The following is a 16,195-nucleotide window of genomic DNA, read 5'->3' on the forward strand; positions in this document are numbered from 1 at the left end:
ATTACAAACATTATGAACACAGAATTAACAATGATATATTTACATTGAATATAAAGTCTGACCTCTTAAAACCGGCACCCTACGGACCAGGCCATAGCCGGACCCCAGAAAATCCAGGATGACAGAAATCACCCCTAAAAAACCTCCTATGTAAACAGTCTTGCCAGCTCACTCCACACATATATAGTGTTGAGTTATCAAAGTAGAACAAAACTCAAGAATAATCACCGTCATTCATTAGGTTTAGTTCTTAGCAAACTTCTGGCCTGCTCCATTAACATCTCTCTGGAAATGCTTACACATTTGCTTTGTCAGAGCTTAAACCTCTTCATAAGCATAGTCAAATTCCATGCTCCTCCCACCCTTCATTGTTTTTTGGCACTTCAAACTTTTCTGGTTTTTGTTTTTAGCAAAAAAAATCTGTTGCTGTTGCTTTTTTAAACCTGCACAAGTGTAAGTGAGAGAGAGAGAGAGAGAGAGAGAGAGAGAGAGAGAGAGAGAGAGAGAGAGAGAGAGAGAGACTGCTGGCCTGGTTAGGTTGTTACACTGACAGATAACCACTTGCAAAAGTCAAATAACTCTGGACTCTCTCATTAGGGATTGATAAGTTCTGAATCTTGGCCATGAACTTAAAAACATATTATGATGATAAGAAGGGTCACAACCTTCAGGGGACCACTTCTAAGTAAGAGAGACCGTGCAGCTTGCCTACTCTTTTCATTAATGCTATGGCTTCCAGAAGACAGCCATGAGCATGACATTCAATCAGCCTTTTCAAAGCCTCCTCTGGGGTTCATATAGTGGCTGAATGAAACTGGAGTACAACTGGAGATCTGGGAAAGGGTTACGCAGTAACTCTTTACTGCAGAAAAGAGAAGCTTGACTCAGAGAATTTAACCGAGAAGTCCACAAGCTGCAGTACAGTGGCTCCGACTGGAGAGAGACTCTCATGACACAAACAACATAAGATGGCCAATTTTGTCATTTAGAAATTAGCTGTGATCTTACTGACTTCACCTCATATCTTTTGTGTAGCTATGTGAGAAAATCCTATCTCCCAGTTGCTGGATAGTCGCCAAGTGTGGAGTGCAAGCAACTCAATGGACTGGTAGTACTTATATCACAAGTGGCTGTTGAAGCAGCGTAGGCCATGAGGATAACTTTCTCAAAGCTGGTTACCATCTGGTCTGATCATTCCCTCCTCAGACTGAACAGGGGCAAAACAGACAGAAAACATTCCAGCAATGAAAGTACAATTCAAGGCAGGGGCTTGTTATTGAAAGCCTTAGGTAGAGGAGAGCAGTGTACTACTCTGAGAAGACACCAACAAGGTTTTATTAGCTTCTTCCCTTAAAACCATACTTCATTCACTGGGCACGTAACCAACAAGTATACCAAAATTTAGTGGAGTGGCAACTCTGGCAGAGGGAAGCGAGGCAGACGAGCTCCCAAGATCTGAGCGGAACAAATCATAGCCGTAGAGCCTGAAAAGAAACAAATAATATGTCTTCCCCCCGGTCGAGACGATATCTTCTATCCTGAGAAAGGGAAAAGAAACATATTTAGTATCTGTAAGGGTTAAGGGAAGAGGTTGTGCAGTACTACTCATGGCCCGCCCCCTCCAAAATAACGGGAGAGAAATGAAATGGAAGATCCTGACTGGTCCTGAGCAAGCAGACGGGACCAACACAATCGGAGATCTCCGCCATCAAAATTCGTGTTGAGGAAGTGGAGGAAGATTCCTATGATAGGAAAGAGAATCCTCACACATAAACCTTGCCTGCAACACATACCCGTACCGTCTCGAATGTCCCAAACCACTATATCATTGAAGATAACTTTCAATATATCCCAACAATATTACAAATGCACAATGCTAAGGATCAATATGTAGCTGGCCCCTATCTCTCCCTGCAGGGGCAATTTTCTCCTTGGGAGAGATGGATCAGCATTATACATAACACAGCTGATGATGAAGCAGCAGGAATAGACCTGAAACATATCTACTGCAAGTTGCATCTGTCTCACAGGAAGCGTGGACATGGGAATCCTGGAAGGCCACTTAAATACATTGATGCTCACAGGACTTCTGAGGCTGGATATATATAGAACAATAATACAGGCTTAGGTAAAAAACCAGTTTAGGGGAGGAGAGCAAAGCAAAAATCCACTCTACAAGGCGGTTGAAGAAAGACTGATATGTCACTGGATTCAAGCGGAGTCTCTGGACTCGCTTCCACCTCAACTATGCAATGGATGCCAGATCCCACAGATTTCTTGCATTTACAATCTTTGATTGTTTTTAATCAGTTTCCAGCTGGTGCCAGAAGATTTATCCTATTGTTAAGACCGAAGGTTTATTCCACGTGTGAACAACTTAACTTTACCTTATCAAAGGTGCTGTAACTTGCCAATTTCAACACCATCAGCAGTTAAAATCACAATAGAAAATACATTCACTGTACTGTACATTTGTATCATTATATTATAGTACATTAATACATAGTAGTAACTAATGTTTCACAAATTTTGATGATATTTAAATGTTTAATTTTCAAAATAAATGGTCAAATAGGTAAATATATGTGTTAGGAAATATTGGGTATATAAATATACATTGTTTTAACCCTCTAACGCCGATTGGACGTATTAAACGTCGACATAAATTGTCTGTCGGGTGCCGATTGGACGTATTAAACATCGATAAAAAAAGTTTTTTAAAAATTCGCGGAAAAATACTTATAGGCCTACCAGCTGAAAACTTTTGAATCACACGCCTTGGGGGATGCTGGGAGCTCACGGATCAAGGCGTTGTTTTGTTTACAATCGTTATGCAGGCACGCAAGCACGAATTTCTTTCTTATCGCACTAAGAAGTATCAGTGACACATCTCAAAAATTATTTCGTCACTTTGACATAATTTTAGCACCATTTTAAATTAGCCATTACATGGAGTATTATATATGAAAGTGTGCGCAATTTCATGTAGAATACAACAAACAGTTACTCATGATTGCAGCTTTTATTACTTTTGAAATATTTTTATATAAATAACGAAAAGTGCCAAAATTTCAACCTTCGGTCAACTTTGACTCTACCGAAATGGTCGAAAAACGCAATTGTAAGCTAAAAATCTTATATTCTAGTAATATTCAATCATTTACCTTCATTTTGCAACAAATTGGAAGTCTCTAGCACAATATTTCGATTTATGGTGGATTTATGAAAAAAACTTTTTCCTTACGTCCACGCGGTAACTCTTCCGATAAATTTTTTCGTGCGATTGTCGTAATGTTTGCACCATTTTAAATTAGCTGTTACATAAAGTTTTTAATATGGAAATGTGCGCAATTTCATGCATAATACAACTAAAAACAACCCATGTTTGTAGCTTTTATCAGTTTTGAAATACTTTCATATAAATAATGATAAGTGCAAAAATTTCAACCTTCGGTCAAATTTGACTCTACCGAAATGGTCGAAAAACACAATTGTAAGCTAAAACTCTTATATTCTAGTAATATTCAATCATTTACCTTCATTTTGCAACAAATTGGAAGTCTCTAGCACAATATTTCGATTTATGGTGAATTTATGAAAAAAAAAAAAAAAAAAAAAAAACATTTTCCTTACGTCCGCGCGGTAACTCTTCCGAAAAAAATCAAAATTTTTTTGTGCGATCGTCGTAATGTTTGCACTATTTTAAATTAGCCATTGCATAAAGTTCTATATATGAAAATGTGTGCAATTTTATGTAGAATACAACAAAAGAAATGATTGAAGGTTGTAGCTTTTCTCTTTTTTTCGAAATATTTGCATATAAATCACGACAAATAGAAAAAAAACCACGTTCGGTCAACTTTGACTCTACCGAAATAGTCGAAAAACGCAATTGTAAGCTAAAAATCTTACAGTCTAGTAATATTCAGTCATTTATCTTCATTTTGAAACAAATTCGAATTCTCTAGCACAATATTTAGATTTATGGTGAATTTAAAAAAAAAAACTTTCCTTCCCTTCGCGCGCGCATTCTCCGCCGCAAATCTCCGAAATGCGTACGTCGCATTCTCGTAATATTGTGCTCCGTTTCCTATTAGGCGTTTCATAGAGTTTTATATATGAAAATATGTGCAATTTCATGTAAAATATGTACAACAAAAAATAATTGAGGGTTGTAGCTTTTCTCATTTTTGAAATATTTGCATATAAAAAAAAATATTTAAAAATTCGACATTCGGTCAACTTTAACTCGTCGGAAATGGTCAAAAACTCTAATTGTAAGCTAAAACTCTTACAGTATAGTAATATTCAATCATTTATCTTTATTTTGAAATAAATTGGAAGTCTCTAGAACAATATTTAGATTTATGGTGAATTTTTTAAAAAATATTTCTTACGTCCGCACATTACGAATTCATGCATCATTTTGTGATAATATTTTCTCTGTGTTACTTTGATCATTTTACAATGTATTATATACAAAAATGATCACAATTTAGTGTACAATACAACGAAAAAAATTAATTTGCTAGCTTTAACCGGTTTGCTCACAGCGCGATTTGAATACCATTATATATGAAATTTTGTTTTCGCGCTATCATATATCGCATTATTTATATATGATAATGATATTTTTTTCATTTCTGATGGTTGCATACTAAACTTCAGGCAATGAAAAAAAAAAGGAGCCATAAATGAACACTTAATCTTGAAAACTAAGCGCGCTGTGATTTAAAAAAATATATATTTTTTCGCTTCGGCACTCACTCCAAGACCCCCTCGGCATACGGGAGACGATTTTTATTATACCCCTTCGGCGTAAGAGGGTTAAGTGGCTTCAAGTTTACCTTGGAGGTTTTAAAATCAAATACCTTTACACAACTTTATAATGATATTATCCAAAATTACTAAACAAAATCTGGACCTACCAAAGTAATTCAAAAATCCTGTATCAATTCCAATATCTGACAATGACTTAAGGGTGCAGAAGTTAATCTGACTCTTCTTTTGTTCATTTACATTGGCTGTAGCACTTGTATCACTGAAAAGTAAAAGACAAAATATAAAATGCATCAAATTTAAAGTTAACCCTTGAATTATTACATAATTAAATGTGTTAGCTACTGTATTCCCAAGTAAACAATTCTTTTTTATCCAAGATATGATCCATTCCTGTTAAAAAAAAATTAAACCTCTCTTTCAAATAATTACATATACATACATGGGTGGGTACAAAAGGGAATTAATTCGCTCTTCTTCTTCCTGCATCTTCCGTCTCTCTTCAATAACACTCTTCGTTCGTGAATGTTGCTGATGTGTCAAAAGATTCAAGAGCTGATCAACCAAATGCATGGCCATATCACAGTCTTGGGAGAAATCACAGATACTGTACACAAGAGAAAAATAACTTATTAGTTTCCTTTTGAAAATTAATAAAGAATGAGCAACATACAAAATGCTTAATCCTTATAGAAAAAGAAAAAGGAAAGAGAAAATGACCAAACTTTGGAAGAAGTGATAGATCCACACCTGAAATGCTGACACCTGAAAGACCAAAATTTACAACAAAGTATGAACAAATACCAAAAAGTTATACTGATTACAAGAAATATATACAGTACAACAATCCCACACTAACAGCTTTGCTGTTTGGAGTGTCTTAAAAGAAAATACAGTGGACCCCCCGTATTCGTGTTCTCCGGATTCGCGGACTCACACATTCGCGGATTTCTCTCGGGAACGTTTCCCTGCATTATTCGCGGAAAATTTGTGCATTCGCGGTATTTTTCTATGAGAAATATCCACAAATTCCTGGTTTTTGTTATCAATTTCATCATAAAATGCACTTTTTGTGATAATACTATTAAAAAAACCAAGTATGAAAATTTTTAGTGGTTTTTCTTAAGTTTTAACTAACAAAACAGGCTGTTTTTAGTGTTTTTATAGGGGTTCCAAACATTCGCGGATTCTAACTATTCGCTGGGGGGTCTGGTACGCATCCCCCGCGAATACGGGGGGACCACTGTATCCCTTTAAATGGATTACCATCAGGCCTTTCCAATACAAGGTTTTTGGTTGGTACCATACACTAATAAATTCTCTTTAAAAAGACACTTAACCCTCTTACGCCGAAGCCCTAAAAATCAAAACCTCTCCTGTATGCCGGCGCCGGTTTGGAGTGAGCGCGGAAGCGGAAAAAATAATTGTTTCAAAAAATCACAGCGGGCTTAGTTTTGAAGATTAAGAGTTCATTTTTGGCTCATTTTTTTTCATTGCCTGAAGTTTAGTATGCAATCATCAGAAATGAAAAATAATATCATTATCATATGTAAATAATGCGATATATGGTAGCGAAAAAAAAAAATTCATAGATAATTGTATTCAAATCACGCTGTGCAAAAAACGGTCAAAGCTAACGAGTTACTTTTTTTTTCGTTGTATTGTACACTAAATTGCAATCCTTTTGATATATAATACATAGTAAAACAATAAACACAACACCGGAAAAACATAATCACAAAATGATGTACGAATTTGTAACGCGCGGACGTAAAAAAATGTTATTTTAAAAAATTCACCGTAATTCTAAATATTGTTCTTGAGACTTCCAATTTGTTTCAAAATTAAGACAAATGATTGAATATTACGATACTGTAAGAGTTTTAGATTAGAATTGCAGATTTCGACCATTTCGGACGAGTTAAATTTGACCGAATGTTGAAATTTTTATATATATATTTTTTTATATGCACATATTTCGGAGATGGAAAAAGCTACAACCTTCAATTATTTTTTATTGTATTTTTCATGAATTTGCGCACATTTTGATATATGAAACTCTATAAAAAGGCTAATATGAAAAGGAGCAAATATTAGGATAATGCGATGTACGTATTTCGGAGACTTGCGGCGGCGAATCGGCGCGCAGAGTGAAGGTAAATATATTTTTCAAAAATTCACCATAAATCTCAATATTGTTTTAGAGACTTCAAATTTGTTTCAAAATGAAGAAAAATGACGGAATATTACTAGGCCGTAAGAGTTTTAGCTTACAATTGCGTTTTTCAACTATTTCGGTAGAGTCAAATTTGACCGAACGTGGTTTTTTTTTTTCTATTTATCGTGATTTATATGCAAATATTTCGAAAAAAGAGAAAAGCTACAACCTTCAATCATTTTTAGTTGTATTCTACATGAAATTGCGCACATTTTCGTATATAAAACTTTATCTAACAGCTAATTTTAAATGGTGCAAACATTTCGACAATCGCACAAAAAAATTCTATTTTTTCGGAAGAGTTACCGCGCGAACGTAAGGAATTTTTTTTTTTTTTTTTTTTTTTTTTTTTTTTTCCATAAATTCACCATAAATCGAAATGAAGGTAAATGATTGAATATTACTAGAATATAAGAGTTTTAGCTTACAATTGCGTATTTCGACCATTTCGGTAGAGTCAAAGTTGACCAAAAGTTGAAATTTTTGCACTTAACCTTATTTATATGAAAATATTTCGAAACTGATAAAAGCTACAACCATGGGTTGTTTTTTGTTGTATTGTGCATGAAATTGCGCACATTTCCATATATAAAACTTTATGTAACGGCAAATTTAAAAGGGTGCAAACATTAGGACAATCGCACGAAAAAATTTATCGGAAGAGTTATCGCACGAACGTAAGGGAAAAGTTTTTTCATAAATTCACCATAAATTGAAATATTGTGTAGAGACGTCCAATTTGTTGCAAAATGAAGGCAAATGATTGAATATTACTATAATATAAGAATTTCAGCTTACAATTGCGTTTCTCGACCATTTCTGTAGAGTCAAAATTGACCGAAGGTTGAAATTTTTGCACTTATCGTTATTTATATGAAAATATTTCAAAACTGATAAAAGCTACAATCATGAGTATTTTTTTGTTGTATTTTACATGAAATTGCGCACATTTTCATATATAATACTTCATGTAAAGGATAATTTAAAATGGTGCAAAAATTATGTCAAAGTGACGAAATAATTTCAGAGATGTGTCACCGATACTTTTTAGTGCGATAAGAAAGAAATTCGCGCTTGCGCGCCTGCGTAGCGATTGTAAACAAAACAACGCCTTGATCCGTGAGCTCCCAGCATCCCCCAAGGCGCGTGATACAAAAGTTTTTGGCTGGTAGGCCTATAAGTATTTTTCCGCGAATTTTTAAAAAAACTTTTTTGAGCCGACGTATGATACGTCCAATCGGCATACGGGAGACATTTTGACTCGACGTTTAATGCGTCCAATCGGTGTAAGAGGGTTAAGAGCTTAGAGAATTCTGAAGTAAAATATCAATCTGGATTTAAAATACAAATTACATTTTATGCACACTTACAGTATATACTCATTTAACGTGATCTCATGTACAATGCGACCCCCAAATTTTCACCCAGGAAAAATGATTTTATCATGTATCACACGAGTTCCTATTTTGAGAGCGTCAATTCATAGGGTTAGTGGTTCGGCATGCTAATGGCTGACCTGAGTCATTTAGGTGTGTGCTAATACTCAAATTATCTTTTTAAAATCCCAAGAACTGACAATAGAAATTTCCAAGATTACCTAAAAAAAAAAAAAAAAAAAACCAAAGATAATAAACATCTACCAAGCCTCAACAGTCCTATATAATCTCTCCCTCTCTCTCAGGAAAAGATAGTATAATGTTAATCTAAGTCTTGTTAACCAATTGGTAATAACACATATGCACACTGTTTGTGTGTGTTCATAATGTTTAAATATGTGTAGGACAGGTAATATATCTCTGGAAGAGAAAAAACAAACATATAAATTTTGTTGTTGTCAGTCGAGTGGAGTAGGGTGTGACCAGCTGGTAAAGAGAAATGGATTAACATTCCTCAAGAGATTAAAGAGATAAATTCTTTCTCTCTTCACAAAAGTTCCTGCTAATTGGATTCTCTTGAACCAATGTATTAGCATCCAGTTTGCACATTCATAATGTTTAAAAAAATGTGTAGTACAGGTATACAAAAAAAAAAAAGTCACCAGTTGTGTGGAGCATAGAGAATGTGCCCAGCAGGTAAAGAGGAATAGATTAACATTCCTCGAGAGATAAAAATAATAATAATAAATAGATAAAAAAAAAAAAAATCTGAACCATCAATTTTGCACTAAAAGTAATGAGAAACAATTCACTCTACTCTTCAAGTAATCAGTACAATAGATACACTATTAAAAATATGTACTGTATTCAAAACACATCTAAAAATAAGTACTGTATTAGAACACACATAAACACACACATCATCGTCCGCTTCTTATACAAAATGTTCTACTCAGACAGAGTACAGATAAAATCCGATTGGCTGGCTGGTTGCCATGGAGACTGTTAGCCAATGACAGCCCACTAATTCCATTTATAAACATCTGTTGTGCTACGTTTGGACATTGGTATGATCGTGAAGGCAGTAATTACTCAATAATTTCTGTTATACAATTATTTCTTCATGAAAACAAGAATTTAACAATACTTTTAACTTTAATATAGTGGCATAAAAAATCCCACACATTATGTCGTTGTGATGCGTCATTCCCAGACCGTGCTCAAATATACGACTGCAAACTGATGATGACATTTTCCTTAGTATACTGCTACCGATGACCTTCTGATATTTCCTGCCATCTGCGCTGCTGCTTTTTGCGAAAACCCTCTTGCTTGCAAGAGATAATCAACAGTCTCCACCCGCGAAGTGATAGGGACTTCACCGACCGGTGGTACCTCTTCACATGTGGCTGACATAGCAGGTTGTTCCATGGGGGTAACTCTCGGCACGTCTATCAGGAGCTCCAAGAGGTCCGGAAACCATTCTGCCTTTGGCCATAACGGAGCTACCAGAGTCATTCTGAGGTTCTGAGACTGCACTGCCCTGTTCAGAACCTGACGGATTAGACAAAATGGAGGAAATGCGTAGACGTCCAGATTGTCCCATGGGTGTTGTAGCGCATCTGCTACTGCCTCTACGTCCGGGACTACCGAACAATACACTTCCAACTTTTTGTTGTACCTGGTTGCGAATAGCTCTATGATCGGCCTTTCCCACAACATGAGCATTCTGTCCACTACTTGGTGCAAGGACCACTCCATTCCCAGGATCTGATCCCTGCTGCTCAACTTGTCGGCCACTATGTTTATTTTTCCCGGAATATATCTGACTCTGATGTCTACTACGTTCTCTACAGCCCACTGATGAAGCTGAACTGTCATCACATTTAACTGTCGAGACACTAGAGCTCCTTGTTTGTTTATGTAAGCTACTACTGTGGTGTTGTCTGACATCAAAACCACTGATTGCCCCAGCACCCTCTCCCAGAATTCCTGTAGTGCTAGAAATGCTGCTTTTAACTCCAGCACGTTCATATGGAGTTTTCTGTCCTCGCCGCTCCATTTTGCTGAAACCATCAGCTCCTCCATATGCGCTCCCCAACCTTCTAGTGACGCATCTGAGAACAGCAGGAGATCCGGGGAGGGTTGCTGAAGGGGAACACCCACTGTCAGATTGCTGTCCTTCACCCACCACACCAAGTCTTTCCTCACTTCTGCCGACAAGGGAATCTGCTCGTACGGGTGATCTACTATTGGTGACCAGAACTCCTTCATCCTCCATTGTAGAGATTGAAGGTGTAGCCTCCCTTGTGGTACTAGCTTCTCCAAGGAAGTTAGAACTCCCGGTATTACCTGCCACTGTTTTGCTGGCTGTTTGTTTTTCCAGAAAGGCATTCACCACTTGTTTGCATTTCTCTACTCTCTGGTCTGTTAGGAATACTTTGGCTTTTATTGTGTCTATAACCATTCCCAGATACACCAGCCGTTGACTTGGATCCAACTGCGACTTCTCCTGATTTATCACAATGCCTAAGCTGTGACAAAACCATAGAAGGGTCACCCTGTCTTTGAGTAATTTCTCTCTGGACTTTGCTATCACCAGCCAATCATCTAGATATCTTATTAGCCTGATCCCCTGAGCATGTGCCCATGTCGACACGAGAGTGAACACTCTTGTAAAAACTTGAGGAGATGTTGTCATTCCGAGATGAGATATTGTCAATCCGAAGCACAGAACTTTGAACTCAAAAACTTTCTCTGCAAGACTGAAGCAAGAGAAATTTCCTGGAAAACTGATGGACTGGGATCTGAAAGTATGCGTCTTTCAAGCCGATTATCAGCATAAAGTCCTTGACCATGACTGCTTGTAGAACCGTCTTTGGTGTTTCCATTATGAATCTGGTTTTTCTTATAAACAGATTCAAAGTTGACAGGTCTATTACTGTCCTTCAGTCCCCGTTGGCTTTGGGTACAAAGAAAATCCTGCTGTAAAACCCCTTTGACGGAATGGATACTTGTTCCACAGCCCCTTTTTCCATCATCATCTTCACTTCCTCTTGCAGAATAAAAGCCTTCTGAGATTCTTGAGCATGAGCATAAGCGAGGTGAGGTAATGGCTGTTCTGTCAGGGGTGGAGATACTTTGAACGGAATCAAATACCAGACCCGGAGAACATCCACCACCCACTGCTCTGCTCCCAGTTCCTGCCACACCTTCCAGTGATTTGCCAGGCAAACCCCCACTGGTGTGGCTGAGTGATGAGAGGCACCTATCCTATCGTCTTGAGCCCCTTACTCTTCCCCTAATCCCCCTTCCTCTGTTATTTCTATTGTGAAAGGGCCGATGAGTTAACTTCTTTGGGGAAGAGGGTCTTGTTACTCTATTAGGGATGCTATGCCTCACTGGCTTCTTCCGAGGTATTTGCTGCTGCCTTACCTCCATAGGATTAGCCTGACTGTTAGATGTTTTCCTAACTGCCTGCTGTACCAATCTATCGTTAGTGCCCATCCTTCTTCTATCTATAGCCTCCTCTAGTATGGCCTCTGGCAACAGCAATTGCGACTCTAAGATATTCCCATTTGCAAGACCTTTTTTCCAGAAAGTGGAAAAAAGGTCTTGCAAAAGAAAAAAATGCATGGAAAGTTATAGAACTAAAAAGTAAGATAGAAAATGCAGAACAAAAGATTATACAATCAAAAGAAAATGAAAAACGGGACTTGGAAGAAAAAACCCTATTAAATATCAAGCAAAACCCCAAACTATTATACGCATATGCGAAGAAGATGAATAAAAGAAGAATAGAAATAGGCCCTCTGAGAATTGAAGGGAGATTAACGAATGAAAAAAAGGAAATTTGCAACATACTGGCAGAACGATATAAGAGAGAATTCACCCCTAGAATAGATAATGAAGATAATGATATAGAAGTAAGGGATGAAAATAGTGAATATTTAGCTGACATAGATATTAATGAAGCTGATATTGTGCAGGCTATTAATGAAATTAAAAATGGAGCTGCTGCAGGGCCTGATGGAATTCCTGCTATTTTGTTAAAGAAAGTAGTTCATTCTATCGCAAAGCCACTTGCAATATTATTAAGACAAAGTGTAGATACAGGCAAGATTTATGATGAGCACAAATTAGCATATATTACCCCTACTTTCAAAAGTGGATCAAGACTAGAGGCAAGTAATTATAGGCCTGTGAGTCTAACATCACATATTATGAAAGTGTATGAAAGGGTAATGAAGAAAAATATTATGAAACATTTAATAAAAAATAATTTGTTTAATAAAGGACAACATGGTTTCGTACCCGGAAAAAGTACACAAACCCAACTGTTAGTCCACCGTGAGAACATATTCAAAAATATGAAAAGCGGAAATGAAACAGATGTGGTTTATTTAGACTTTGCAAAAGCTTTTGATAAAGTAGACCATAATATATTAGCGAAGAAAATTAGAAAACACAATATCGTGGATAAAGTAGGAAGATGGTTAAAAGAATTTTTACACAACAGAAAACAGATAGTTATTGCAAACGACGAGAAATCGGATGAAGTCAAGGTAATATCCGGTGTGCCGCAAGGTACGGTGTTAGCTGCAATACTGTTTGTTATTATGATTGAAGACATAGACAATAATGTGAAGGATTCGGTAGTGAGTAGTTTCGCAGATGACACAAGAATAAGTAGAGAAATTACTTGTGATGAAGATAGGAACGCTCTACAAAGAGACCTTAACAAAGTATATGATTGGGCAGAGGTAAATAGGATGGTATTTAACTCTGATAAATTTGAATCAATAAATTATGGAGACAGAGAAAGAAAGCTATATGCATATAAGGGACCTAATAATGAGACCATCACAAATAAGGAAGCAGTTAAAGACCTTGGTGTGATGATGAATAGGAACATGTTATGCAATGATCAAATAGCAACTCTGTTGGCAAAATGTAAAGCAAAAATGGGAATGTTGTTACGGCACTTCAAAACAAGAAAAGCTGAACACATGATTATGCTTTATAAAACATATGTTCGTAGTCCACTTGAATATTGCAATATGATATGGTACCCACACTATCAAAAGGATATTGCACAAATAGAGAGTGTACAAAGGTCCTTTACAGCTAGAATAGAAGAAGTTAAGGACCTAGACTACTGGGAAAGACTACAATTCTTAAAATTATAGTCTAGAAAGGAGAAGAGAACGCTACATGATAATTCAGGCATGGAAACAGATAGAAGGAATAGCAGAAAATATCATGGAACTAAAAATATCAGAAAGAGCAAGCAGAGGTAGATTAATAGTGCCCAAAACTATACCAGGAAAAATAAGGAAAGCACACAGGACATTAATCCACTACGCACCAGCATCGATAATGCAGCGTCTATTCAATGCGTTGCCAGCTCATCTGAGGAATATATCAGGAGTGAGCGTAGATGTGTTTAAGAATAAGCTCGACAAATATCTAAACTGCATCCCAGACCATCCAAGATTGGAAGATGCAAAATATACCGGAAGATGTACTAGCAACTCTCTGGTAGACATTAGAGGTGCCTCACACTGAGGGACCTGGGGCAACCCGAACAAGATGTAAGGTAAGGTAAGGTAAGGTCTGGCAGGGAAGCCAAATCAACAGTGCGGCTTAGTCTAGCCAAAGCTGCATCCCTCCTCATTAACAGGATATTTGCCCAAACATTGGCACTAAATTTGTCAAGTACGCAATTGCTTTGGCACCTGATTGTAGTAATCTAACGAACATTGATTCATCCACTACCTTCCTCGTCACTTCTGAGGATGCAATCTTCGCAACTGCTGTCGACCAAAGATCCAGCCAAGAAGCAGTCTGAAAGACAGAAGAAGCTGTTGCTTCTAACGTAGCAGCCTCTTGGCAAGTCATCGAAGGACATTCCATTTTCACTTGATCTAAGGTTATGCAGGCCTTAACCTTACCACATTTGGGTTAATTTGTCTAGATAGTAAAGGAACCGTCGGTGTCATATAATATTTTCTGTTTCATCATTGGAGGAGGGATAAACTTAAACGATCTATTTGATCTTAAGGAATTATCCCTTCCCGCAATCCGTGCGTTTACGTGTTGTAAAACAGACTCTGCATGATTTGAACAAGGCAATTTATACGACACCTTGGTATCCTTTTTCACCCCAAACGCCATGTCAATCCCCAGAGGAAGCATACTGGCAGGTGTTTCCGTTCTCCCCGAAAGGTTATTGAATTGACAAATCAAATCAATCACCTCCGCATACAAAGCCAGAAACTCTTGGTTTTCTCCTTCCTCCGGTTCTAACGTACTGTGCTCAGCCACAGGAGATGCTATCTCACTCTTATCCCCTGACAAATGTCCGGGTGCTTCGTGGCCGTCTGCCCCTACGGCCGCAGCCTCTTTGATCTCTGATAACCGCCGATGGCTCGATCCCGAACAGTCAGCAGGAGAACGAGACCGCCTCAATCCTCTGCTCGCGGATCTAGAGCAAGAATCTCGCCTATACCTCCAAGATGAAGGCTCTCTCAAAACCGAGCTCACTTCCTCTCCATGACGATTAATATCGTCTCCAACAGCCGTCAAAGAATTCGGCCTTGATCTTTCATCTAGGCGGACAACGCCTTCCACCAACGTATCAGACGAGGTTGCCAACTCACTATTTTTCGACCTTTTAATAGGAGCCTTATTATCTTTTCTCCATATTTTAAACGGTCTTACAGGCGAAACCGGTATCTGTGCTCTATCCTTTGCTGCACTTTTCGCCCCAAATGTCGATTTCGCCAACGACACTGTAGCTTTCCTTTGACTCTTTGTAGTCTCTACTGGCAACTCCGCGTCAGCCATTATCCCATTGGCCATCGACTCACTCGCTCGTTTGGACTCTTGTAAACGGCTTCGTCCTCTAGCTTTGAGCTTACCAGCCACTGACTTCTAGCAATTCTTTAGTTTTGGTGTAGGTTGGTACCCCCGCCCACTACCACGGGAATAGGTAAACAACACAGCAAACTAGCTCAACTTATTTGTCTTATCATATATAAGAGGGGAGGGAGGGCTCCCATCCTGTAATTACTTGTAAGTATAAATAAAACTTCATTTTATCATTATTATATAAATATTTTTATTTAGGTAACTTACCAAGTAATTACATAATTGATTCAAACATTGCTAGGAGGTGGGATTCACAGTTGAACATCTATTACAATTTCTAATTGATAATAGCATGCAAATAAAAAAATTTGCTAGCATTAACATAATGCTTGTTGTTTCCTTATCGGTTAAGAGAGCTATACCAGTCAATACTACCTCTGGTGCAGCTCATCTCAACTAGCAGAGGTGTGGAGTCAGAATAAGGTCACCTGCTACATAATGGGGGAGCCTTACAGTGAGGAATTCACCAAGCACTAGTAAAGCAGAGACATTGCCCCTGCCCCTGGGTGAAGTACCATTAACAACGCAGAAGCCAGAATACCAAAAAACTACCTACACTACAGATTAAAAACCACCAACCTACCAATGATTCTGGAGGGTGTCCAGTGCCAAGTACCCCAGTCTCCCCAGGACCTAATACCAGATTCAAGGCAAAGAGTATAGTTAGGAATAAAGAATTCCTATGTTTCCTTCCTGTGTTTCCGTCCCAGCCACTGCAAATAGATCCAAGGTATTGCAGTCATTAAAAAGTTTCAATATCACGTAAATAGTGGTTTGCAAACCCTGACTTATACTTCCAATGTGTGGATTGGATAATTGAAGATAATGAGAGGTTATAACTCGAGGACAGAGATGTAACCAATGCTCTAATCTCATGTGCTTTCACTAA

General features: G+C 37.7%; 1 protein-coding gene across 4 annotated transcripts in view; it reads right to left on the bottom strand.

Annotated features, from left to right (window-relative positions):
• Positions 1–16,195, bottom strand: part of LOC135219098 (bromodomain-containing protein 7-like) — a 339,758-nt gene that overhangs the window by 38,017 nt on the left and 285,546 nt on the right. For all 4 annotated transcript variants that reach the window (XM_064255538.1, XM_064255535.1, XM_064255536.1 and 1 more), the window contains 2 exons: positions 5,222–5,386; positions 4,929–5,041 (listed from right to left, as the gene is read on the bottom strand). In XM_064255538.1, coding sequence (XP_064111608.1) covers positions 4,929–5,041; positions 5,222–5,386 — 278 coding nt within the window. The remainder of the gene's footprint in view (positions 1–4,928; positions 5,042–5,221; positions 5,387–16,195) is intronic.

Source organism: Macrobrachium nipponense, chromosome 1 (genome assembly GCF_015104395.2).
Source record: "Macrobrachium nipponense isolate FS-2020 chromosome 1, ASM1510439v2, whole genome shotgun sequence".
In the NCBI taxonomy this organism is placed as follows: domain Eukaryota; kingdom Metazoa; phylum Arthropoda; class Malacostraca; order Decapoda; family Palaemonidae; genus Macrobrachium; species Macrobrachium nipponense.